This window comes from Manacus candei, unplaced genomic scaffold (assembly GCF_025592945.1).
Source record: "Manacus candei isolate 608988 ecotype Guabito, Panama unplaced genomic scaffold, ASM2559294v1 h1tg000014l, whole genome shotgun sequence".
Classification (NCBI taxonomy): domain Eukaryota; kingdom Metazoa; phylum Chordata; class Aves; order Passeriformes; family Pipridae; genus Manacus; species Manacus candei.
In genome coordinates this window covers 2757971-2783791 of record NW_026138062.1, presented here as the reverse complement: position 1 = coordinate 2783791, position 25821 = coordinate 2757971, and the positions used below count along the sequence as shown (strand labels likewise).

Genomic DNA, 25821 nt, shown 5'->3' with positions numbered 1-25821 from the left:
TCTAATGGATTGTTTATTTTAGATATATTTTCAAGGGATTGTTTTCTGATGATTTTAATTAAAAAAACTTTCTTCATGTAACACTTCAAATCAAATTTAATCTTCTTTTGAACTGAAGTGTAAAGGTTCTTGGCACAACTGTTATAATTTCAAACATTTATTTCTTAGTTATGATCTGCGGTTAATTTATAATTTATCCATATAATGATTAGTTTCCATTTTGTTAGTCCCATTTCCCCAGGCAGCATGATTGAAACACAGCTTGCAGTGTACAGATTGTTGCTGTATTTGTTCAGTCTGAATCGTTTGGTTTATTTCAGTTTGTAAATCTGAAAACTGAAATTGGGTTGGTGCTGATTTTTTTCTTAAATCGGAAAGGCAACAGAACTGTAAGTCATGTCTTCTATGTTCACTTTTAAATGCGTATACATTTCATACTGGTATTGTGTATGTGTTTAAAAAATTGAGTGCTAGAACATGTTACTGTATTTAGTGCTTGCAGCTGAAGTTCTTACAGCTTTAAGGTGTTTAGTGGTTCAGTTTCTTATAACCTATATTTGAGATTTCTGCACTTAATAAAAGATGTGCATGTTACAGTAGAACCACAGAACTTGCAATGCTTTGTGGTTAAGTTTCTGGCAAGTGAGATCAGCCTCATACAGACTTGAGTTTCCATATATTTTACACTCTGAGGTAATAATAAAAGCTCTTGGAGTGAGATTTTTAATATTAAACACCACATTAGACCTTTTTTATTTCTACTTTTCCAGAGTGTCTGTTGAAAATAGCTAAAGACTGATTTGATGAGGAAGAAAAAGCATGTGTTTGACATTTTAAAGATACACTTTTTCTAGTGTGTGAGTAGTCTAAAGGAGTTGAAAGCTTGAGTAGTTATTGCAGTTACTCATCGTGCTTGTTACCTTGAGTTTGTTGCTAGGACATAGACTGCTGGTGTGGCTGGACAAATTCCTGTGTTCATATGTGTAAAAAGATACTTTGTGCAAAAGTGGGGTGTAATAAATGTGCACATGAAATGTGCATAAGGAGGTAGTGAACAGTTTAATTATTATACCCTTTGGTGGTATTTCTATGATTGTAGAATGTAGTCAGTTACAAGGAAATCTGCATCAAAAAAGTTTTTAATTAAATGAATATGCCTTCTCTTTAATGGTGATATTGATCTTGAGAGAATAAAGTTAATTTTAGAAGTGTGAGATATACAGTAGTTTCAGGAGCATTTCATTTTGCAAATAAAAATTAATATATATGTTGCATCATAATTCTTCAGTGTTGTCTACTTTATTATACTAATTGTCACTTTTTCATGTCTGACAATGTTCACAGCCTTTTGAGATGACAAAAGCATTGGAAAGTTTTAACACTGATTAGGTTTTAGTTCATTTCAGATGAAACAAAAGATATTGAGCAAATACAGAGAGGTGCAATTATTATTCTGCCGCTCTTATTTTTACAGTGCAACAAATATATCTGTTACTTCTGGCCTAGAACATTCGTATGTATAGTCAAAATGCAAGAATTCAGAAACAGAATTGCTTGTTGACATTGTAAAAGTCCCCTGACATTTTTTCTCTTTTTATATCATTTCACTGTTCATATTACTGAGTGATCTTACACTTCCAGCTCGCAAACTTTTCCTGCGCACACTTCGAAGGTAATTGCGATAAAGGATTACGCTGATGACTCTTGCCTGGAATTGTTTAGAAACAATATAGTACAGGATAACATCCAAGCATGTACTGAGATTCATGAGAAAGGTAGTAAAGGCTGCCCAAGGATTGTAAGTTGTATTTTCATCTTGCAACATCAGGAAGGTGAAGCAAATGTGGAAGGGCACAAAACAGATGAGTACCTGAGCAATCAGAGTAACTATAATTCTTATGGATCTCTCCTTGGCCTTAGGCTTCAGTTTAGAAGTCTTGCCATGGATAAAATTGTAGATAATGATTAGGTAACACCCCATCATGATAAACAAGGGGATCAAAAAGAAAAAAATCAACCGAGAAAAGTTCAATGTATTTACTTCCTTTAAGTGGATGATATCAAGCATTTTCATGCAGGTGGTGAAATTCGAGGCTTTGTCTGGATCAGATCGCAAAAACAGCAATGGGGACGTTGTTGTGAGGGTCATTACCCAGATTCCAATGCAAGCCAGCACAGCTTTTTTTGTATTTTTTAGTTCTTTGACATGTTTGGGCTGGACAATAGCCATAAATCTGTCTACGCTTATAAAAGTGAGCAACCACAGAGCAATGGCTGGATAAAATACAGTGAAAGCACCAATAATCCGACAGAATGTATCTCCAAAAGGCCACGTTTCTTTCCCGTGGTAGATTATCCGAAAAGGCAAGGAAAATATGAAAAGTATGTCAAGTAATGCCACATTCATCATGTATACAGTTATAGTTGTTCTCTTCTTGGTAGTGCAGCTGAAAACCCATAGTGCAGTGGCATTCACCAACAATCCCACTATGAATACAAAACTGTAGAAGACCAGTGATGCAATCCTATATTCTTCAGGGTGATGATTTTCAGGCATCATAGTTTAATTAAACTTAGGAATAGTTGTTGCACTCCATAAATACCCTATAAGGAGATAAAATGTGGGAAGTTATTCTCAGTCAAATAAAATCTATCTTTAAAAACAAAAAGGAAGATTGTTTTAGAATTGTGGTTAGTGATGAGACTGTATATTTTAGCTATGAAAACATGTTACCTTTGTTGCTTTTTCTGACTGCAAATACATTATTGTGCTTTGAGGGAAATACATGTACTGTCAGACTTATGTGAAATAATATTTATAAGCACGTTTTAATCAAATGTTTTAATTATTAAAGGGATTTATTATTTTAGGAATCAAAAAGTCAAGATGGACACTTTGAGTGTGCTTCAGTAGCTGATAATCAGATTGAAGCAGTTGTTTTCTAAAGCAAATATTTCTTGAAGTTGTCCCTGTTGAAACATTTTTGACTAAAACTAGTTATGAAAAGAAATAAGTGATCATGGCATGAAGTGACATTTGGATATGCAAAATGAAGTATCGACTTTGCTGTTTGTCTGTGTAGGGACTACTTAGCTTCCAAAAGAACAGGTGCTTGCTGTTTTTCAGAAAAGACACTAAAAAGCTGTCTTAGTAGCTACATAGCTTCTAATACAGTGTTTAATCACAGGGCATCAGAACCACCCACCTAACATGTGGATAAGATGAATAGATTAGTAGACTTCCCATTTGAAAAAGTAAAATGATGGGAAGCAGACTGCAGTCTCGAACTAGGCCATATGTGAGCAGTATGTGTTGGGGGCAGAGGTTGCTGGTTGATAGCCAGGTGCCCCAGACCACAGTTGTGTTGCTTCTCTCAGCTTGTTGGGTCATAGGAGTTGGACATCTGAAATGTCATTGTGTGGGCTCTGGTGATGAGAGCTGAAGGAGATTATCCCCTGGTTTGCTCTGGAGCCACTTGAGGATGGCAGACCTTACCTGGAGTTTGCATGGGTTCTTTGGTTAACCTGCACCCCCTGCACTTTCCTGGCTCTTGCTGTGGTCACAGTTTCATGACTTTGTGTTGAAGGGTTCATCTTTCTTGGCCTTTAAAGCAGCCCTATGGCAGCTTTGTGAAGAGGAGGAGGAGGAAAGAGTTAGTTGTTTGTCTGTTCTTCCTACTTGTGACAGTCAAGGAAGTTCTACAGTATTGGCTAGAAACCAAGACTGTTTTCTGCAGCAGAAGACTGCATAGTTCCTGTGTGTTTTATCTCCAAAAGTGAAGAATGCATTAAAAAAAGCTTCATTGTTGCTGCTCATCTGGTTTATGCTTTCTCTGTGATGTTACCAAATACTTTTTTCATGTTACAGAAATGCGTAGGGGATTGAACCAGTGTTTATTAATCTAGCATCCTGGTTTGACACTGGCAAATGTCAACTGCTTTTGAGAAGAGTATCCATGCAGTAACTAACTTAAATATGATCTATTAAAACTTTATTTAGGTTAGTTTCTGCCTTGAAATATGAAGTTTGGGCTTCTGATTTTCTTACAATTCTCCAGTTTACAGATAAATAAAAGAATTATGTGTACAAATATCTAACCCTAAACTTCAAAGGTTTTTTTTAGCTGTACAAAGCAAAAAAGGTGTGTTTTCTGTTTGATGAGGTCACTAGAACATATAACAGAATTTATGTTTTTTATGGGAAAATCTGTGGATGTAGTACAAAAAAAGAGGTTTGGAGGGCATCTATATGAATGCCTCTAAAATTCCTCATTGTGTGAAGAACTCAAAAAATAAGAAAAATAAAAGAATTAAAGAATGATAGCAGACATTATTGAAAGTTAGATGGGATATGCTTGAGAGAAAAATTTTGTAGCACAGTTGAAATATTATCTGCCACACTGTCCCACTTTCATTACTGTTGCATAAAATTGTCCAAATGTTGCTTAACACACACCTCCCCCCCACCCCTGAGTATTGCAAGTGGTTTGCTTTTTTCTCTTTTGTTCTGTTTTTTTTGTCTTGCTAGTGATTGTATATGACATAGTGCATGGCTACTTAGCTAAAGATCCTGACTGATTTAGCAGGTAAATTAAGTAGTGATGTGTAGGATAGATAGAAGAATTCACTCGACTATTAATAAATAGAATGGATTTTGGCTTTGGTTTTACTCTTCTCTCATTTGGACTTGCAGTGATTGTAATTGTTTCTGGTCAGGTCGTGTTTCTGAAATAACCAGCAGGCTGATGTTGATGGGAAGAGAGGAAGCTGAACCTGGTGTGGGCTTTTATCAGGAAAACCAGGGGTTCCATGGTTTTTTTGCTGGTTATTTCAAGTTTGTGACAGTTTTGAGATATATCAAAGAATGATCTACTGTAACAAATGGGGTTTACTTTTGTTTAGTTGTTGAAGACACTGTTTTCAAACTTTGTGCGTTTAGATGCATGTCAGTGTTAGAGTTAGGCATTTCTCCTAAACTTAATTTTTAGCACTGTAGAAAACATTTATGTAGGTAAGAAATACTGAGATTTTTTAAAAGTATGTAGTTACTCATCTGCATTTATACATGAGCAGAGATATTCTGCTTTGTCATCAGTGTTTGTCTGCACGGAGTTCAGATTGATATCTCCTGAGTCAGCCCAAGTAGATCTTTGGGTGCCTATGAGTGGATGGCTTTGCCTTAGTTGTCATTTTTCATAATGGGAACACTTATGGGTATTGATTAAAGTGCTTACTGAAGAGCCCCTGGCATAACTGGTTTCTGGAAGTCCATGTGTGTTAATTGGGAATGATTGCTCTGATGTTTCTCTGTATCAATCTTATTTTTTTAATGATAGTTGATTTCTTGAATGTCTGATGTGAATTGTGAAGGCCATGCTGTGTACAAAAATAAAGACTTTCAGAACAAAACCAGAACTAAATCTTTTCCTCCGGATTCTTACTACAAGTTAGGTAACAGTGCATGTATCTCTTTCCAATCCCCCTTTTTTTCTCTATCTGTCTCTTGTATATGCTCACATTTCCCACATGGCTTTCAGTGAAGCACAGAGAGACCAAGCAACAAGATCTTCTCCTGGTTTTAGTTTAGTGAAAACAAACATTTTTCCTTTAGTGATAAGTGTACTTACCAATGCTTTTATGTAGTGCATATTTTGAAGTTTTTTGTTAAAATCCTAAACAACAGTATTTATGGTACTGTGCTTTTACAAATGCAATCATTTTGCTTTAAATGTTATTTATAGAATGCTGCTGATATTTTGAAAGTGCTTTAAAGAATTAAATATATTTTCAATAGTTCTAGAATTAATGCCCATGTTCAGCTTCTGAACAAAGAAGTCTATCTTAGCGACATGCATAAACATCCAAGTTACTTTGTTACCATAGAGTATGGTATTGTTACTCACCCTTTGTGCACTACAAAGTTTCTTCAGAGATGCTTCTCTCATGGCCCCAAATCTGTAGAAGGTTTAAACTTCCTCTTCTTTGCTCAACTTCACTTAGCTAAAATAGCTCATCTTCATAGGCAGGAAACGATGACGTAATCTCTCTAGTTCTGAGCTCTCGTATTGGTCATACTTAAAAGTTACTATTTCACATAAGTGTGGTGTATGTGAGCTGATATTTCTAGTCCCTTTCAACAGTTGAACTTTTGTCATATTTCCAGTGTGGTCAGACTGGGCTGTTGTACTGCGTATTTTTTTCCAAACACACTTTTAAATGTTTGTGGAATAATGAAAGCATGTTTTAGATAAAGATTTCTCTGAAAAAGTCTCTGCAAGAATACACGTCTTGATTATGCAGAAATTTCTAATAAGCGCAATGTAAATGTATTTTCAGTAGAGCATAGTTGTTTGGGTTTTTTTGTGGAAATCCCCGTATTATTTATATTGCATTGGATACTAGTCAATCTGAAAGTAACAGAAACTCACTTAATTTGAAATGAGAAGTTTGATTCACTTGAATACACAACTTTGTTTGTGCCAATACTTAGAATATTTTACTAATACAACAGCAATGTTTCTGTATTTTATTTGCTGTCTAAAATAGTAACATGCCTATTCAAGAGCTTTGCAGAAAAATGCTGTATGAAGAGAGGTTTAAGCCTGTATTAAAATGGATTAAAATCTCTCATCTGTGTCACTGTAACAGACATCCTTAGTGGGATGGGAGTGTTCAGAAAAGCTAATAGGTAAAGAAGACTAATTTCGTACATCTTTTCTTGGTCAGCTTGAAAAATGATCCAGCCTTTGAAAGAGCCACTCAGAGAAGGAGATCATTCTGAACTCTCTGTAGAGTGCTTGCTAGCCTCAGGGTTCTGCCAGCAGTGTTTTGGAATGTAGAAGCACAATACAGGGAGTTTGGTACCTCTTGTGCATGCACATACCCTGTCGTTGTCTCGTCCACCCCCCAGTGTAGCAAAGGGAGGAAGGGAACAGCAATGTTTCAGTCTTCACCTGACATGCCATCAGGAATTTGCCAAGATGTGCCCTTGGTGCCAGAAGCAGCAAAGTCCTGCAGTTCAGATGTAGCCAGAATCAGGTTTGTTTGTGGGAATGTCTTTCTCCACTTACTGTAAAAGTAATGTAGGTAGGTGATCCTCACTTAGTGCCAAAGATAACTTCTGTGAAAAATCCCCTTTACTGGAGATGTATAATTTCTCTCAGTTGAATGGGTTTGTGGTAGCGTGTAGGTATTTGCATAGGTCAGTGTGATGGTTAAGATAATCACAGGGAGGGACCTGGATAATTTTCAGTGTGTAGATTAATATTTAAATTAATCTAATAATTAAATTAATCTAATCTAATCTAATATTAAATTAAATATTTAAAACCTTTAAATATTTGGTTTTTTCCAGTTTAAGTGAACTAATACCGAACTTAATTTTTTGTCACCCTTCCAAACTTAATGTTTTGTGATTGTTCCAAAGGCCTCTTAAATGCAATGAGCTGCAAATCCTACTGAGACCATCCTATAGAAAAATAAATCTATTTAAAAGTGCTTAATATTTTAGGATTAAGGAGTATGTTAAAAGGACTAACCAGAGTTTAAAACTCCTCAGTGGCTTTATCATTAGCAAAACAACTCCAGAGCATGCTTCAGCAGGATGAAACACTGTTTTCAACTGTTCAGTGAAAGCTCAGTGAAATTCTGTGCCATATGTATTTTTAAAAGGTTTAAACAAAAGCATGTGTGGCTTCTGGAAGAGAATAACTGGACTTTTGAACTCTCCTAGGAAAGAACACTTTATTTTGGGAAAAATACAGGAGTCTGGAGGTCCCTTCCAGCCTGAACTGCACAGTGAATGTACCAAAACAAGCAAGTGGACAGCCAGTGCCCCCGTTAGCTAAATAGGGATTACGAGAGTGATTCTGGGTTTGAATGGAAACCAGGCAGATGTTGAGGCTGGGATCAGAAAAGCTGTATGTTGTGAACTGCCTCTTGGCTTGCTGTCTTCTTGGGGGCAGGTTGGAAGTGTGACCTTTTATAGCTGTGTCTCTGAAGGGAGGCTGATATCTTGACCCTGCAGGGGAGGTCATGCCTTGTGAGAGCAGCAGGAATCAAGTCCCACAGTTTACACAGGTGGGCAACAGCAGCCCAGCTGAGTTGGTGGCAGGTTAGCCATCCATCTGGTTTGTCACAGCATGGGCATGTCAATCTGTGTTCTGCTTTCACTCAGGCTTTCCACAACCTTCCTTGTGGAAAGGAGGCAGCCAAACCGCTCTGCTGCTGGTATGCTGACAGGCCTTCCCCCTGAGCATGGAGGGGCAGCTTTGTCTGGCTGCAGTCTGCTGAAAAGAGGTGTTTGCAGTACCAGCAAGTGTCTGCTTTTCCTTGTCTAGGGGCTCAGGCTGGCTGCAGCTGCAGGGTGAGAAGCATTTGGAGGTGAACACCCAAGTCATCCTGTGGTTTGCAAGAGGCAGTGGGCTGCTCTGCTGTGCTGCATTCCCCTGTCGCTTTGGTTTCTGTTGTAGGAAACACCTGGCTCTATTTTTGTTTTCTTCTGTGCTGTTTTATCAGCTAGAAATTAGTGCCTTGCATTGGTTTCCCTCAGATGGGCAAGTACTTCCTCCGCTCCAGCTCTTATTAAAGTAAATGCTTAGTTCCCTCCAGGGTCTTTTTTGCTGTTCTGAAGTTCGGGGAGTAAACAAGGTAATTTTAGTTGCATTATGTTGTGTTAAATCCGATTTTAAGTAGTTAAAAGCTAAGCCAATATACTTCATGTCTGTGGATAAGGCAGAGTGCACATGTGGTCTGTTACAGTGCCTTCACTAAGTGGCAGTAAGCCTTAGAAGAAATGAGCTTGATCACTTGCAAAAGTTCAGCACTGAAGGGATCGTCTTCATACTGTTGCTTTTGCAGGATTAATGTGCTGCTGGGTCTTTGGTGGTTTAATCATGGTACAGAAAAGTATGTTTTGCCTGTCTGCTTACCGTGTACTGTAAGCTTTGTCCTGCTGATAGAGAAGTTCTACATGCAGAGGGACAGAAGGATCGCCCTCTGCTTCAGTTTGGTAAGGAGAAGGCTTGAGGACATATTCTCCTTTCAAACTTTCCACCTTTTGAATCTATTGAAAAGAAAGAACTGAAGCTTGTACACGGTCCAGTGCACCAGTGGTGCAGGAAAGCAACTCTCCCATGTCGGTTTGTTAACTTAGCGGCTTGCTGTTGTGGGTGAGTTCACATGCAGTTTTGGGTTGCTGTTCTCAAACTTGATGAAAATTGCTTCATTTTTTATTCCCATATTGTGTTGTACCATAATGAAGGTTTAAGAATAAACTACCCTTTAAAAGTTGTCATGGCACTGAATGCATAAACTTGCTGCAGTTGTTTGCAGTCTTGCCATGTGCACGTTACTCAGAGGCTGCGTCATGGCATAGCTGTCCCTCCTCTCCCACTCCTCAACCTGTGAGTGAGTATAAATGCTGTCTGCAGCAGAGCTGAAGGAGTGGGAAATGGAGCAGCTTAAGAGAACTGCAGCCTACTTAGCTGTACCTGACATGCCCTATTTACTGTCACATTTTACTTTCCCTTCTCTGTTTTGCTAGCATTTGGTATGGTTTGAGGAAGGAGCTCCTGTTTTTTTTCCTTTGAAAAAAAACAATGATGAAGTTGACATTCCATGTTTCTCCTGGGTTGGTTTGCGTTTTTTTTCCCTCCCTCCTTCTCTTGTACAGCTGGGACACACACTGTGTCACTAAATACCCTAAAAATATACAGTGCATCTGGCCTGTTTTTCATCTGTCCATCAATGTCAGCATTTGAAAGAAGCAATACTCAAAAAATTAATTAAAATGAAAGTTGCATCTCTAAGATGTCTGACAGTGGAGTAGTGGACAAGAGACAGTGATTCATTACACAGCATCAATCCCAGAATGTCTGTAGTCTATTACTAGCTCATGACAAATACCAACACAGCTCCATGCTTACTGATGAACGCACATTGCCTTTGGCATATTTCTTAAACTGTTGTGGAAACCCAGCTTTCCACCTGGGTTCTGTTGCATTGGGAAGCAGATTTTTTTTTCATTCAAAAAGTGCAGATTTCTCATGACAAATATTTCGTAGATTTTTAAAATCTGCCTGAATACTCAACTTTTTTCTTTTTTTAAAAATGTACATTGTCAGGAACTATGCAATGAGTTAGTTGTTCCAGTTTGGAAGTGTCTAGGAGAGCTTTTTCAATACTCTTTTTTAACTAAGTGTGTGGTATGTGATGTTTTTACTATTAAGCTGCTTCTTAAAAGTCTCAGGTGCATAGGAGTATTGTTCTAAAACTTAATATGCCTACCAGGAATAAAGTTATTGTTTCAAGATAAATGTCTTTATTTGGAGCTTAAATGTCTGTTTGCATATACTCAGATTCCTTTACTGAAGTAGGGAAAGTTGTTTTGACTCCTGCAGAGTTCAGGAGTTTGGACAAGTTTTCTCAGTTACTAGCCCGAGTATACCTAATCAGAAATGAAACAATGAAAAATTGCTACATAGGCTTTAGCATACCAGTGAAGTGTTTAATCAAAAGTACCTGAAGTGAGAGTGAGTTGTGCAAGTATTTAAATTAGAGTAAGTGCTGTTCTTTAAATTCAAGGGTGCCTTGCTGTGCGTTGCATTCCTGTGCATGGTGCCCAACCCTGGCAGGTGGCTTGCTTTGCTGAAGTGAGAGTCTTCTGATGTTGTTCTGCCTGCACCACCTGTCTCTGGCACACATTAACAAGCAGCATGTGTTGGGGTTCTGAAGCCTAGTGTGCTGTGGTGCAGTTGAGCCGACATGAGAGGGAGCATTCAAGATGGTAAAGGGACTGGCATAATCCAGACTGGGACAAAGCAGCTCAATTCCTGCCACGTAGCAGTGAAGCTGGTTAGTTAGGATCTCTGCTGGGTTGGGCTACTTGGTGTACAGGCTCAGCACTGTCCGTGGCAGAAAATGAAAGAGAAGCTGAGTGTGAGTATGCTCAGTGCACTGGAACAACGGGACAAGGCCAGCTGGTACTGTGAGCTGGCTGAGGTGGACAGCAGAGCTGGCTGCAAGCGAGTGGTTTCAGAGAAATCACTGTCTTTTCAAGTACTGTGCTGAGTCCAGTCAGAGGACTCTGTATTTTCAAACCAACTGTTCAACTACAAGAATTATATATTTATATATATATATATATATATGATACACATGCACTTGGAAGGAGCTGAAAATCCTGAGCTTTATCATGACAGGAAGCCAAGTGAATAAGTCAAGGCATAGGTTTGAAGTTCAATAATTTAAGCAGTTTTCTTTATGTAGACATTGTGTTGGTAAAGATGGCTTTAAGAAAGGATGGATCAGAGAACTGAAGTGGGAGTTGTGTATCCCATATTCTCTGCCACTTTCATCCTTTGCCTCCAAATCATACTGCCTGTCAATGCATTTTTATTTTTGGCCTAGAACATCTGGGACATTGCCTTCATTTGCTTGTAGCTGAGCCCTGTGCTGTGTGATGATCTGGGCCATCAAATTCATAGCACTAACCCAAACAGCAGAAATGAGAGGGAATGCAAGGCTTGTTTTGAACAAGGTACAATAGGGGAAGAAAGGGCAGTAAAGGTGGCAGGATACTGGACATCTCTGTATTCTTTTTTCTTTCAAAATTGGCAACATATGGGCATAACCATAAGAACTATACCAGCAGCCTGTGGCTCACAGTGCTCACTACTGTCTAGATGATATAGTTTATTTCCAAGATTATGGGGCCTAAACTGTCACAGTTATTGGGTGAGTGATTGGTCTGGTATCTATTAGTAGTGATTCTGGATCTGGCTTCTCTTCACTGCCAGACAGAGAGTTCATGGCCCAGTGCTTATACTGCCTGGTGCTAAGATCTTTGACATTGGAAAATGGGGCTTAGCCTCCAATGAGAAACAAGTTTTGTGAAATATGTTTTGACTTCTGCAGTGGTGAGGATTACTTACTGGATCAATGCTGCCATCTATGGATTTTAGCTAGCATAGCAACAGATCTTTCCAACAGCAGGAAACAGGTATAATGGGTTCCTTCCTTTATACACCTGCACTACTTAACCAGGTTTTCATGAAAATTGATTATAAAGAATGAAAACCACTTTGTCTCCCCCATGGAAGGGAGGTACCGCATGGCATGGAAGCCGTGGTTGTTTTTGTAGTCATAGAACTGCAAATTCTGTTGTTGCTCAAATAGTTACATTTCATAGGGATCTGCCTGTTGCATTTCTATTTGAACAGTAAGATACAGTTCTGAGAATGAGTTGTAAGCAAAGACTTCCATACTGTGTATAGCATGAATTTACCCTGAAAAAATGAAGAATGAGAAGTCACCTAGTGGGGAAAGGACAAGGACTGGAGACAACATTTACCATTCTTTTGGCTTTATTATATAGCACAAGGATAAAAGGTAATCTTAAAAATTAAGCAATCCTGTGTTTTTTAAGCCACCCATGTCCTGATTTTGTTGTTTTATTTGTCTGTCTTTATCAAAATAAGGTGCAATAGCAACAAATCTTTTTGCACAGCATTTCATTTTTCAGGAGTGTTCTAAAAGTTTTATGATTAAATTATTTCATAAGAATAAACAATGCCTTCTTTCCTGTGTGGAAATAGAGACCTCCTTTTTAGCTTAATAGTTGACTCTTGAAGGTTATTTTCAGTCCACGTGGGCATGATCAAATTTTCTCTCTGTCTTTACTGGCAGCTTGTGTTTTTTTCACCCTCTTCTCTTCCTCTTTCCGGAGTTAGGAACACCTTGTTTGTTCCTCATGTTCAACTGTAGTAAAGAAAGACGGGGATGTGGAAGTCCCTTTGGAATTTAAAAGGAAATCCTGCATCTAATTGTGGATGTCTGTGCCAAACAATTCTGTACAAATGGTAATTTCAGCTATTGTTTGCAAATTGACTTACTGCAGTGCCCCCTGTTACTTGATCTGAAGGGAAACAAGCTTAAAGGAGTCATTGCATCCTAGAAACATCAGTAGTCTCCTATCTGTACTGCTACAAGCATGGATTGCTACAACATTTTTGTTTTAAGGATCTGATATCCTTTCACATAAGGGATATATAAGGGATAAAATATCCTTCTCCATCACAGAACGAACTGCTTCCATTCCAATGATGTTCTATGTATCTCTTCCCTCTCCCCATATTTGTAGGGCAGCTAATTAGTGGATTGTGGTGGAGGAAGAAGGAAGGAAAATGAATGAATAATTCTTCATAGCAGTTGGAGATGTTAATAGTATGAGGAGATACTGTGCCTGTCACATAATTTTGCAAAATGCAGAGTATATGATTGCTGTTTTAGGATAGAGGAGGAGAGTAATGAAGTAACTTCACAAAGGAGGTCTCGCTGTGACTGATGCTTCAAAGAAACCCTTCTTGATTTACCAAAGTAATGGACAGAAGCTGATTTAGTAAGTTCAGTGGTTTTCTGAGGAGGCACAGTTGTATGACTGAGACTTTAAAAAACAAAGGAGACGGAAGACTGCATACATTAGTAAAAAAACTAACACAGTTGCTTCACTAAAGAAGTAAGAAATTGGAATCTCTCTTTTTAAGAGTTAAATGACTTTGAAGACTTTCTGTATAAATAAGAAGATTTTTAAAATTTCCTCTTTGCTTTTATTTTGTGCTTACTGAATGCTCTCCTTTTGTTTAGTCATCACTTTGCTTCAGATACCTTGGTCTGTAGCTGTGTAAAGAGTTATTTGATGGTCTTAATGGGGAAGTATTTTTTTGCAAAGAAATCACTTCTCTACTACAGCTTTTCTATTTTCTTTCTGTTTTATCATGAACAAGCTAAACAATTTCCTGCCAGCAATTTGGGCCTTAGAATACTTACTCATTGGAAAAGTTGAGCTACAGCCATGAGTCAAAAGGAGGTGTGAATGGTGTCTTGACCAAAAATAACCAAAATTGTGGGAAGCATTTTAATTTTAAAGCATTGTAAAGTAAGCCAAACTATATGAATAAGATGAATATTAAAACCTCTCTTTATTAATCTTTAGCCTTTGAAGATGTTATGATGTCTCTTACCATATATTCATTATAATATTGTCATCATCATGGCTAGGCTTTGCGAATGAAGATTTGGGAAGGCTCTATCCACATTTGCTACAGGCACGCTGGTGGCTAATAAGGCCAATACAAGACAGACATGTTCGATTGCAAAAGGCACAGCAGAAAGACTCCTTAGGTGGTATATTCTGCAAGACACGATTCTTTCTGCATTATCTTTTCTCCTCGAGAGTGATCCTGCGTGTGTTCTCAAGGGAAGCAGCAGCGTTATAGATGGTGTGTCTCCAGGCCTCCCAATTGGAGGCCAGAGTAGACCAGTTATGTTGATCAATATGGCCAAGGCTGAGATGTTGTTTCAGGGAGTCCTTGTATCTTCTTTTCGGGGCTCCTCTCATGCGGCAGCCAGTGGCAAGTTCACCATAAAGCAAGATCTTAGGGAGGTGGTGGTCCTTCATCCTGGAGACGTGCCCTGCCCATCGCAGCTGTGTTCTCAGCAACATAATATTGTAAGTTAGAAGAGATTTAACTTTTTTACCAAGAATTCAAAAGTAGTTTAAAAATGACTCAGACAAGTAATAATACAATATTTGCTAATAATATTTACTGTAGAAGAGCACTAAGGAGCAACCAGTTACTCGACTGTTCTACAGAATTGCACTCAAAATCTTGAATAGCGGATACATGAGTCACATTCTGGTTGTTAGCTCCAACTTAGATCATGATAAACGAGGCAAAATAGCTTACTTGCTTTGCCACATAGGTCAACATTAATTGCCATCCTCTGGCTCTGCTCTACCCAAGCATTACACTAAATACAGATACTGTTAAGATCATTTAGTGCTTATATCAGCGGGCAGCAGGGAGTGAAGATCCTCTTCAGCCTGTCACACAAGGTGTGCTCTTGGGTTGCTTAGGTACGGATTGGGTGATGTGGACCACATGTATGATCAGGAGGGTGGATAGAAGCAGGGTTTATGTGCTGAAATGTGGAAACTCATAGCTCAGTGGAGGATCCCATGTCAGAAGCTGGTAGGAAAGGCTAAAGTTCTCATTCATCTGTGTTGCCCACCTCTCCTTCCCCACCACAGGCAGTTGTCATGTAGTCAGACTTGTTCATGCAAATGATTCTGGGAGGCTGATGCTACCCTGTGTGCCTCTCTCCACTTTCTTTACTCCAGAAACAGGAAAGAGGTAAAGTCATTGGAGCCATAAGTTCAGGTAGGACCTGCATGCTTTGAAAGTATTTCTCAGATGAAGTAAGAATGGCTATGAAAGTAATCATGTTGAAAAGCAAATTGATGAAATAATAACTCTTTTGAATTCAGGTGTGTGACATACCAAGGCCTTGGATCATTACTTATGAAATGTTTTTTCTCTAAGGCCAGAAGTCTGTAGAATGAAAATGTATTAGATACAGTTAAAAGCCAGTCTCCATTGCAAGCTGGACCACTCCCAGTATAAAGGTCCACTTTTGAGGTTATATGTGTCTGAAAGGCCTATTGAAGTAAGTGCTTATCTTAAATGAAGTTGCCCACTCTTCTTGATTCAGTAGAGTGCCTCACAAATGGCAGCTGACCAGAGTAAGCACCAAGATCTTTAAGAACTGCTAGAGAGTTCTCTTTAGATTCATGAAGTTTGTAAAAGGCTCAGCTGTCCCTCACAGAAACATTCCTTCCAGGCTATACCTGTCCAGACTTTACTCAGACTGGGATGTATATCCCCATGTCCCTCTGGACTTCAGTGAGTCCCTTGGAAGCATGTCCATACATGATGCTTTGCCCACTGCTCGCCTTGCGCATAGGCATAGTTTGAGTGAGTGTATCAGATATGCAGCAGCTTCAGACTAGGTGGGCTCAGTCGTCCTTTTGTCCATCAAGGTTCAGCTTACTCAAAGCTGACAGTACTGTGGTGTGTTACACAGATGTGAAGGGTGACACACTTGCTTTGGTTAGGGATGTCAATCATTTGGTGGAATGTACTTTATGTATTTTGAGTGCTTAAGTTGGGTGTGTTACGAGCAGGAACTCTGAGATGGTTTCTCAGAGCTATTTTTAAAAATGTTTTCCTCTGTTCCTGAGCCAGTCAGACATAAGGACACCTCTTCCAGTTTTCTGACAATACAGAGAGATTGGTCAGGATGTAGATGAGTTAGTTGTGATGACAGCATTCCATTTGAGAGGCAGCTTTTGTTCAGGACTGTCTCAGCTAACAAGGCAGTCAGCCCACATCTGCTTTTTTGATTTTTGGAATTCCTTTCTGGTCTGGGAATAGCTTTTGGACTTGGAAAAGCACATCCACTAAACCCCAGCTGGAAACAGTCAGTCAACAAGAAGCACATAATAATCTCTTGCAGTTCTTAAACAAGCTGATTTTCTCTATGGTATGAGACAAAATACCTTTCTCAGTTTTAAACTTTTTGTCCAGTTTCTTATGTTTTTACTTGTGTACCTTGTACACTTAACAAGGGCTTAATGAGAGGTAGTTTTGTTTGTTTGTTTTGCCTTTGCTTAATGATCCTTTTCCATAATGGGATGTTCATTTTTTGCAGTCTTTCCTCACACTACACCTCTTCAAGCCTGTGGTCACCAGCTCTTTTCACCTTTTGATGAAGACAGTGTTTTGGTAGCTCTGTGCTCTGCCACAAGCATGAAAGATGATTGAAGCCTGTGTGGCTGAAGCAGTAGAACATCCTGTGCTTTTCTTCTTTTGTTTTTAAGATTCTCCTCAGAGTTCATCTGGTGGTGTTTCATCTAAACCCTTCTATTTCTAAAACTGGGGCATTTCTGTGCCTCCTGGATGTCAAACACTTTTAAAAATATATTTATAAAGGTCGTTCAGGAATGTTTCTAGCTTCTTCAGGGCAATAACTGTCTCTGCACAGACTGTCGTAGTGAACAGCAGACTGTGAGATGGCAAGGAAGCTAGAGGTAAACACCAGGCACGGCCCCACAGTGGAATTGTTTCCACTGTGGAAATAAATGTTTCCACTCCAGAAATAAAAATTGGAGGTGTATTTACACCTTAATGAAAGTTGTGCTTTGGCTACAGGCCTGAAACAGTAGCTGTTTTGCAGTCCAATCTCTCTTACCCTGAGCACTACGTTCCTTCTTCAAGTAGCTTTTTTTGGGCTGTGGTTGAGAGAGGGAAGTGTTTGCAATAATCCCAGTGAATGTTCTTGCAAATATTCATACAAAGGAAAAGAAGGACTTCTTGCCCATGAATGCAGATTGAGATGTGTTATCCATATGCATATCTCCATATTTACATCTACTTCTGAACCCCTTCTTTGTGTTGGAAGTGTGAGATGAGCAAATGGAAAATGGTGTGTTTCACTCCTTCCACACTATGTTCAACCAACAAGGGGAGCAGACAGTTAGGAATCCACCTTACTGGTATTCTTAAGCCCTTCAGTGCTTACATTATGCACTTCGAGACTCTGAATCATTTATCCCATCCCTCCCAAAAATGTGGTCAAATATGTGTACCAGTTATTCAATTAAAGTAATTTCTGCTTAATATAGTAGTGATTGTGAAAAGAGGTGAAAGAGTAAGGAGACAGGATCAGAAGATGAGACCTGATGTATTTAAACTCTTGAGGGAAATACGAAGATCTTAATATGTGGGGCAGAAGAGACAGAATAATTGTAGACAAAAAATACTCGTAACAAATGCAAAGTGACACTTGATTAGTGTAAGAGAGCGTGAGGCACCTGTACTCTGAACTGAGCAGAGCTCTGACTTGCATTCAACTGATGGAAGGAGCTGTGCTAGTTCGAACCATAAACATGTCTTCCCAGCCATGTTCTCCACTCCTCTCTTCTCCTCCTCCTCTTGCACAGGAGGCACCATGACAAGCAATGTGGCTTTGTTTCACCTGCTGAAGGTGCAGTTTTATAGCAAGGCTGAGCTGGTTGAAGCATAGACTGCTGCTTATGGAGCAAGCTCTTGGCTCCAGCCTGTCCTCCTTCCTATCTACCATTTGTAACACAAGTCATGTGGCTTCTTACAGGCAGTGACTATCAGGAGATTAAAATAATGTTTAAAAATAAGACATTGTATACATTATATTTTCTTCAGGAATCATTTCCTATTGGTTTAAGTTTCTAAATTTGCTCACTTCTGGGTGAATGAATACCAGTGCCAGAGCAAGGAAAGTGATGGAAACATGTAGCTGGAAGGCAGAACAAGACATTCTCTTTCTGTTGCTCTGCAGCAAAAGTTTCACTGAAGCTGATTACTTCAGCCCAGCTCCGGGTACCTGAGGTTAAGGCATGTGTTGCTGTAAAGTCAGTGACCCCTGCCAGAGGAGGGGGACACATGGTTTAGAAGACCATAACCTCTGAACTGGGGTTCTCCACAGTGTATCACACCAAGACCTTTCAGTAATTGTAAGAAGAGTCATTATAAGCCAAAAGCTGTGCCCTGTACAAAGTTGTACCATTCAAGATATTGGACTGCAATAACAAATGGACAATCGGGTGTTTCTTAAATGATGTCAGGATTTGCCGAGGATTTTGAGGGTGTTCCTGAAATGTGGCAGTGCTCCATTTTCACAATAATTAGGATACTTAGCTCTGCTTTTCAGTTAGGATGTGAAGTCTATCTGCTATTCCACCTCTCAAGTGGGCATACGTGTTGGGTAACAGTATTTAGAGGATGAAAGTAGTGGGAGGTAATTTGAGAAAAAGTCACAAAGTGTTCCCAGTGGTAGAGTGTGTCTGGAAGCAAGATGGTAGGTATCTTTGAAAGGGCTTCCCTGAGACAAGCTGCACCTTTCAAGTTCAGAGTACTGAGTGGCATTTGTTAATTGCAAGCTGTCAACACTTTCACACTTAGGTTTAGTTGCTTTTGTTAAGTGGAAAGTACCGACCACGGTTTGAGATCTGTGAACTAAGTGTAATTATTCCAATTGGAAATGTGTTTTTATTTATGGTGAGAAAACTGTTCTGCCCTGCAGCAGGATTATTCTCTGCAGTCAGTATTCTGTAAGGAGCTTACGGAGGTAAACATTACATGTGTCTCTGCCAACTTGGCTAAATAATGCCAGCTGCCTTAACCCTTTTTAAAGATAAATGAGCTGTAATTGGATTTCTGCACTGGATAATTTTAAACAAGGGCTATTAGAAGCAGTAGCTGTTATGAAGAAACTCCACAATAGGCATATTATTATGAGACATTGCATCTCTCTGAGTGATTTAGTATTTGTCTCTCAAAATCAGGGTAGCAGATGAGAGAGAAACATGCTGTGATGAGACAATTCCCATTTTTCTTGTTTTGTGTGAGGAAAGAGAAATGGTAATGAAGTTTGGGTTGAGTTGGCGAGGGGGGTGAAGTGATGCCACCAAGAGTTGCACAATGTACCAACACTGTGAACTTTTAAAAATAAAATTGAAAAAAGAGGAAAGATAAATTGATTACTATCTTTTATATTTCAACAAAACTTTAAAAGATAAAAGCAGACTTTTTTTTTTTTTGCATTAATATATTTCAGAAAACCCAAATAATTTAAAATTTTAGTCAGAAGCAGTTTCTCCATACAGCCAGTTTCTGTATGAGTGATGTAGATATTAAGAGTGGAAAACATTAGTTTACGCAGAATTTTAACCACTTTGTTGGTAATCTTTGCCTGTTACAAAATATTAAAAAGTTGAAACTGAAACTAAATGGAGAGAGCAAAATGTGACATTGCCTGCAGTATTTCATTTGCTTGGTGTTGCTACCAAGACCAGCAAGTGTTTTTTGGGAAGCACAGATAAGAGTTCTCAAATAGTAAAATCTAAGTTTTCGAATTAAGGGATATTTTTGTTACACCAGTTTGTTTTGAACAAATGAAGCACAAATTTATTTAGCTTCTGAGGTATTTTGGGGTTTTTTTGACACCAGCATTTAAGCTTTTATGTATGAAGCACAGAAATGACTAAAAACTTTAGCCATTTTTTCTCCGAGTTCCTGTAGTGTTAATGGTTGTTTCATTTTTGTGTGTTTATTACCATCCTAGACACCCTAAATGGTGGGATTTTTTTCAAATTCTTATTTTAATTCCTTGTTTTCTTACTACCACTGCTTGATTACAGTTTTTCTGAGAGCACTGCTTGATTCTCTCTCACAGATTTTAGGATAGCTCACTGTTAGGTTCTCCATGACTAGTAATTTGCTTGCATTTTAATTCTTTTTTTATTCTCCAAAAAGCCTTATAATTAGTTTTTTCATTCTACTCATAATAAAAATTCATTTGCTTAAGTGTAACTTAGTCACTTTGATCTTTTTAATTTGAAAGAATACTTTTTGGAGGAATTTCGACTCACCCTTTATCCTACTCACATTTGCAGTTAGAAAAGTGATATATAAAATAACAGTATTTTACACCAAGGAGAGATCTGAATCCCAATGGGAAAGACACAAACACTTGAAAGGCAGAAAACTGTTCATTAATAGCCCAGAAAAGCCGATAGCAAGTTATGAAATGTTACATCTCTTGCAATGCTGGGAACCCCAAGATGTTACAAGATTGGCTGGACATCTGATCAGGGACAGCACATGGCACAGATCCCATCCATGGTGAGATTCACTAGCTCTGACATCACTAGTATTCCTGCAGGGTCTTGCTCACAGTACAGATTGATCAGTCACTGACAGAATCCAGCTGGGAGTCAGGACTTAGCTTTTAAGACCCCCTTGAGCAACATATACTTTTATTCTTATTTCATTAATGAAGCTGCAGTTGCATATAATAATTCATATGAATATTACATTATATACATGTACTTAAGTGCACATTGACTACATGTGGGGTAATTATGTATTGACTGTGCATATATTGATTAATTATATTGTTGATTAGGGGCACCTTGATTAAGTAGTGGTCACATAGTGCCCATGATGCAGAGGTCTGTGCCTCAACTCGTGCTTATATGGGTCACTAATTCTTCACAGAATGATCATCCACCACTGGCTGCTTCACTGGGTAAATCGTCAGTGATGAAGTTTCTCCTGCAATTGCAAACATTGTGGTTCAAAGTGCTGCTGATTTTTTATGGACCAAAGAAATATTGCTGTTCTAAACAAAGGTCACTTAACTAATGTAAAATTTCCTTTATAGTTCTGAGGTGCTCTGCAGTTCTTGGTTTGTCTTGGGGGTACGTCCCCTCCCATGTGGCCATTGCTGTCATTGTCCTGTGTATGGAGGAGTCCTGCTGTGAGCAGTTGTGTTATATCATCAGATGAGATGGAATGTAAATCATGGTTCTTATTTGCTTAGACCATATTTTGGGATGCCAACAAAGTTGAATAACACTTCAAAAAGAGAGTAGCAAAAACTTTTTCTGTTAGTGGGTCTGTGGCCAGTGAGGCAAACTTGTTTCCTGTTTTTGTTTGGGACTAGAAAGTGGCACATTGTGAAAGAGCATTATAATCAGATTTCTGAGAATTTCAGAATTCAATCTCCATCTTTATGCCTTCCTAATTGTAGCTATTTTGACAGAGGATGTAAATTAACCAGTAATTTACATTTGTAGTTAAAATATGTTAAAAGAGTTACGTACTCACTCTTTAGTGATCTCTGTTCTAAAAATCCTTTTATGGACATTTTAAAATTACAAATCTGATCATTAATCACTTAATTTCAGTAGGAATTTGCAAGCTGCAGCACAAGAAGCACTTGGTGCAAAGGGATTATGATAGCAGTGGCACTTGTCTGCTTGAATAGAGATGTTGAGCTGTACAGTGAGCGCCTCCAGGCACAGGCAACCACGCTATTAGGAAGGCAGGTAGCCAAAGGAATTAATTTTTCCAAGTTCAGCTTCCACATGCGGTGGAGGAAATGTAAACAGACCTTTTATGGAGGCAGTAACCAGTCCAGACCCGAGGAGGCATTTCCTGACCCTAGATTTTCTATCTGCAGTGGTCCTCAGCTGGTTGCTCTCAGCCATGCGCTTGGCCTCTGTGCATTTGCCTAACTGTGGGTGACTTCCCTGTAGTCCCGGGTATGGCCGAGGGCATGGATGTGGGTGCTACCTGAATGGTGGAAATGGTGCAGGAGAAAGGCAAGGAGGGGCAGAGATGGCATGACTGTACCCAGGTTGTGTGCTGCTCATTTTGCAATCGTCTGGTGTTTGTAGTCACTAGTTCTGTTGCCAGTGGTGGTATCCAAGTATGTTAGTTTTAGAACTTCTGCTCTAGCTTGTAGCTTAAAAGGAGTTCAAGTGAAAAGATCCTCATTTAATGAAATTAACACAATGTAATCTATTATATCAGTAATTTCAAATTATTTGATTATCCTAGTGGCTACCCTGGCACATTTAAAATTGTTAGTTTGCCCCCATCTAAGGGAATGAAGGAGTAAGGTTCTGATGGGTGTTTGGGCTGTTTTGATCAGCTGGCATTATGAATACACTGTATTTATTTTTTAAAAGACCAAAGAAATACAAGAATTGTCCCAGAGTTGTCTTTATAGTCTGATAACTTGTCAGGAGTCTTCAGTAGTCCCTTTCTGTCAAAAATGCCTCACACATGCGGCTGGCAGGGGAGCTTCATCTCTTCCTGTCCAACTGGCAACAATGATCTGTTACTTCTACCCAGAATTGCTGCAACTTTCCATGCTTTGGGGTTGTGGTATTAAGGTTTCATTAGGTTCTTAGCCCCTTAATATCAGTAGTAGTGATAAAACACTATCTGGCTGCTTTTTAGGGCTAGTAAGTTGAGAATAATCAGTTTTCAGCAGCTCTATATTTAAAGTAGGCTTCCTCGGAGTGCCTTCTGGTCACTAACCACAACTTCCCTCGAAAGTTACATGACACAGGAAGGATGAAACTGCTAAGTCTAGCTTAATAGAGGGAGGAACATAGCTCTCCTTTTGCATGGTATAAGACAATGTATAGTTTTCTGGAGGCGATAGGATGACCACAAATGTTTCTGCCTTCAGAACAGGTGCAAAACTTGTTTTTTTTTAGTTTAGCCCTTTGCACAACATCTGTCCCAACTGAGGAAAAGAAAAGAGGAAGAGGAGAAACTCATATTTTTGCAGTGAGGAAAAATGAATACAGCTCTGTGGAAAGAAATATTTGCTATGTCTTGAGCTTGCTTTATTTTAGGTGAATGCTAATGACAACATTTTGATAAAGGCTTAAGTAGAGGACAAGACTAGAAGATTTTAAAGTTATATAATTTGCTTGTTCCTGCAAGGCCATCGAGTTTCATGTTGCTTTCTTGTCTAACTTAAAACTTGGACCAACTTGCCTAGTTGTAGAAGAATGCAGGTTGAAAGGAGCCACTAGAGATTGTGCTGCCCAACCCTGGCAGAGACAATTTAATCAGGGCTGTGTCCAGTCAAGTTTTGAGTATCTCTAAGGATAGACATTTCCCAGGCTTTCTGTGCAACCTTTCCCAATGTCTGACTTGCCTCGTGATGAAAAAATGCTTTCTAAGGTTTAGTTGTTCCTTGCTGCAACAACCTAGGGCGTTACCGTCTATTCTGTACCCCTCCGCGTTAGGCAGTTGAAGACAACGATAACATCTCCTCTCAGTCTTCCCTCTCCAGGCTGAACCATCTCCCCTCCCTCAACCCCTCCTCCTGTATCATATGCTGCAAGCCCCTTCAACGTTTTTGGTAGCTGTCTGCTGGACTTGTTCCAGTGTATCAGTATCTTTCTTGTACTGGGAAGCCCAAACCCAGTACAGAATTCCAGGTATGATCTCACAAGTACTGAATGGAGGGGAAAGATTGCTTCTCTGGATGTTCTTTTGAACACGGTCTCATATATGTTTGGCTGTAAGGTCACACTATTGACTCCTTTTTAACTTGTTGCAGACCTTTTTAACCATGTCATGCCCAACCTGCACTGGGATTATTCTAGCTCAGATGCAGGGTTTTGTATTTGACTTGCTGAACTTCATGACGTTCCTGTGAATCCATTTTTCCAGCCCACTGAGGTCCTGTTCTTCCTTATTTAATGTGTCAGAGCAAGGTTATCCAAATTTGGCAGTCATGGGGCAAGATCCTAATTTAGAGAACCTATATGCTACTGAATATGGTAGGAAAAGTAGATCCATATGCTGTTGATCTCCCTGCATGTAGAGACACCCTGTTCTCTTCTACCACCCAGCTCGAACACAGTTGGATTCCCATACTTTATTTACATTTGCCTTCTTTCCTTCCTTTCTAATTGGAATGAAGTGCTGAACAGCTTTTATCTGACTGTTCACAGGAGAAGAGACAAGATGACTCAATGGAAGGGGATTTGATGCAGGTCTGTAAAATCACGAGTAATGTGGACAGGGTAGATAAGGAGTTGCTGTGTTCACTCATTTCTGGTGCAAGGAGCAGGGGACTTCAAATGAAACTAACAGGTGTCACAAGTGAATGAAAATGGCTCCTCCAGACACCATGGATAGTTATTCTGTGGAGCTTTGTGCTGCAAAATGCTGCAGTCACAGACGTTCAAAAAGGGAGCATACAGGCTGATGGAAGAAAAGATTGATTGACGACTGTCATGTGCAAAGATGAGACATCAGCTTCAGGAAGTCAGAAGTTAAACATTGCAGGAAGCCAAGGGAGTATTCTGAGGGGAAAAAATTTGAGGAAATATGTCAGAGCTTTTACTACAAAAACAGTGATTCCTGTTTTATTTCAGAAAAGGGTTGCAGCTTGGCAGAGGTTTTTGTATTTATTTTGTACTATACCCTTAGTCTGCAGGCTGCAGCTTAGGCAAGATTGTATTAGGAAATATTGCACTCAGATGAATGACTTGTTTTTCAAGTGATTCTTGATGTCTGTTGACCTTGTCTGTTTTGAGCCAGCACACTGAGATACTGCTGAATACAAACCTCAGTTTGTCTTCAGTTGCTCCTGTGCTCTGTACCAGAGATATGGAGGTAGAAGAGACAGAGTATGATGCTGCTTTTTAGTTCCCTCAAAACTGGTCATATAAGGCAAAGCTTTTCTTCTCTTTCTCTTCAGTTGTACACTATTTACTTTTCTTGTGTTACAGGCTGTCTCATCGCTTTCTTGAGGTCCGTTCATTCCTTGCTTCCCTAAAAGCTTTTGAGTTTCAGAGCTATACTAGTATTAAATGGAACATCTATTTAAAAGAACCCAAAACTTTCCCTCATTTTTTTTGTTGTTTTTTTTTTTTTTTTTGACTACTGGGCTTGCTGATTTAAGAGGAGTCATTAACCACCTCCAGGAATTGTGTTATTTGTGTTAGCATGTTTACCACTTCAGACAGTTGCTCTTACTGTCTTTTGCTAGGAGATGACCATGTTGCTGACAGGTTCCTTGTCTACACAGTTTTCAGGGCCATAGGCAAAAGAATCAGGCAACAATGCCTTTGGGAATACCTGTCCTCTTCTGCCGAGTCTGTAAGCCATAGGAGATTGCATTCTTTGTCTCCATGCTTTCAGTTAGTCTTCAATATCTTCAAACCCAAGGCAGCTGAGGTACTTGCAGTATTAGTCCCTAATTTTGTGTTCTCAGTGAAAGAAAAGATGAAGGCACTAAATGTTCTCCTGCTGAAAATGTGTTTTTTCGTATGATGCACCTTCTCTTGGTCATGTGTTTGACAACAGGTGTCTATCCAACTTTCTTTTAGGGACTTAGACCATTTTGCCATCATCATCATTTTTATTTCTATGTGCTCTGTCACATCCCCTACCAGACAAGATTTGACAGAGGTGCCAGCAGTGAACACATAGTGTCAGCAGTAGGACTCCATGTAATTGGAGTCCCTAGGTCGACAGTCCAAAGTGTAGAGATAAAAGATACTCTGTCATTTTATCATGAACATGGGCTTCAAGATCCTGACTGGACTTCACTCTCCAGAGA

The 25821-nt window shown here is 39.2% G+C and overlaps 2 protein-coding genes across 2 annotated transcripts in view; one reads left to right on the top strand and one right to left on the bottom strand.

Annotated features, from left to right (window-relative positions):
- Positions 1 to 25821, top strand: part of UBAC2 (UBA domain containing 2) — a 96965-nt gene that overhangs the window by 17990 nt on the left and 53154 nt on the right. The gene's annotated exons all lie outside the window — the stretch shown is intronic.
- On the bottom strand, positions 4 to 14870 carry GPR18 (G protein-coupled receptor 18). The gene is made up of 2 exons (XM_051780652.1): positions 5904 to 14870; positions 4 to 2604 (listed from the first exon to the last, which is right to left on the bottom strand). Exon 2 carries the CDS (start codon positions 2558 to 2560, stop codon positions 1595 to 1597), a length of 966 nt encoding a protein of 321 aa, XP_051636612.1. The 5' UTR covers positions 2561 to 2604; positions 5904 to 14870; the 3' UTR covers positions 4 to 1594.

Bases quoted from the DNA above. Each gene is read 5' to 3' on its own strand.
- GPR18 (XM_051780652.1), bottom strand. From the start codon at position 2,560: ATGATGCCTGAAAATCATCACCCTGAAGAATATAGGATTGCATCACTG.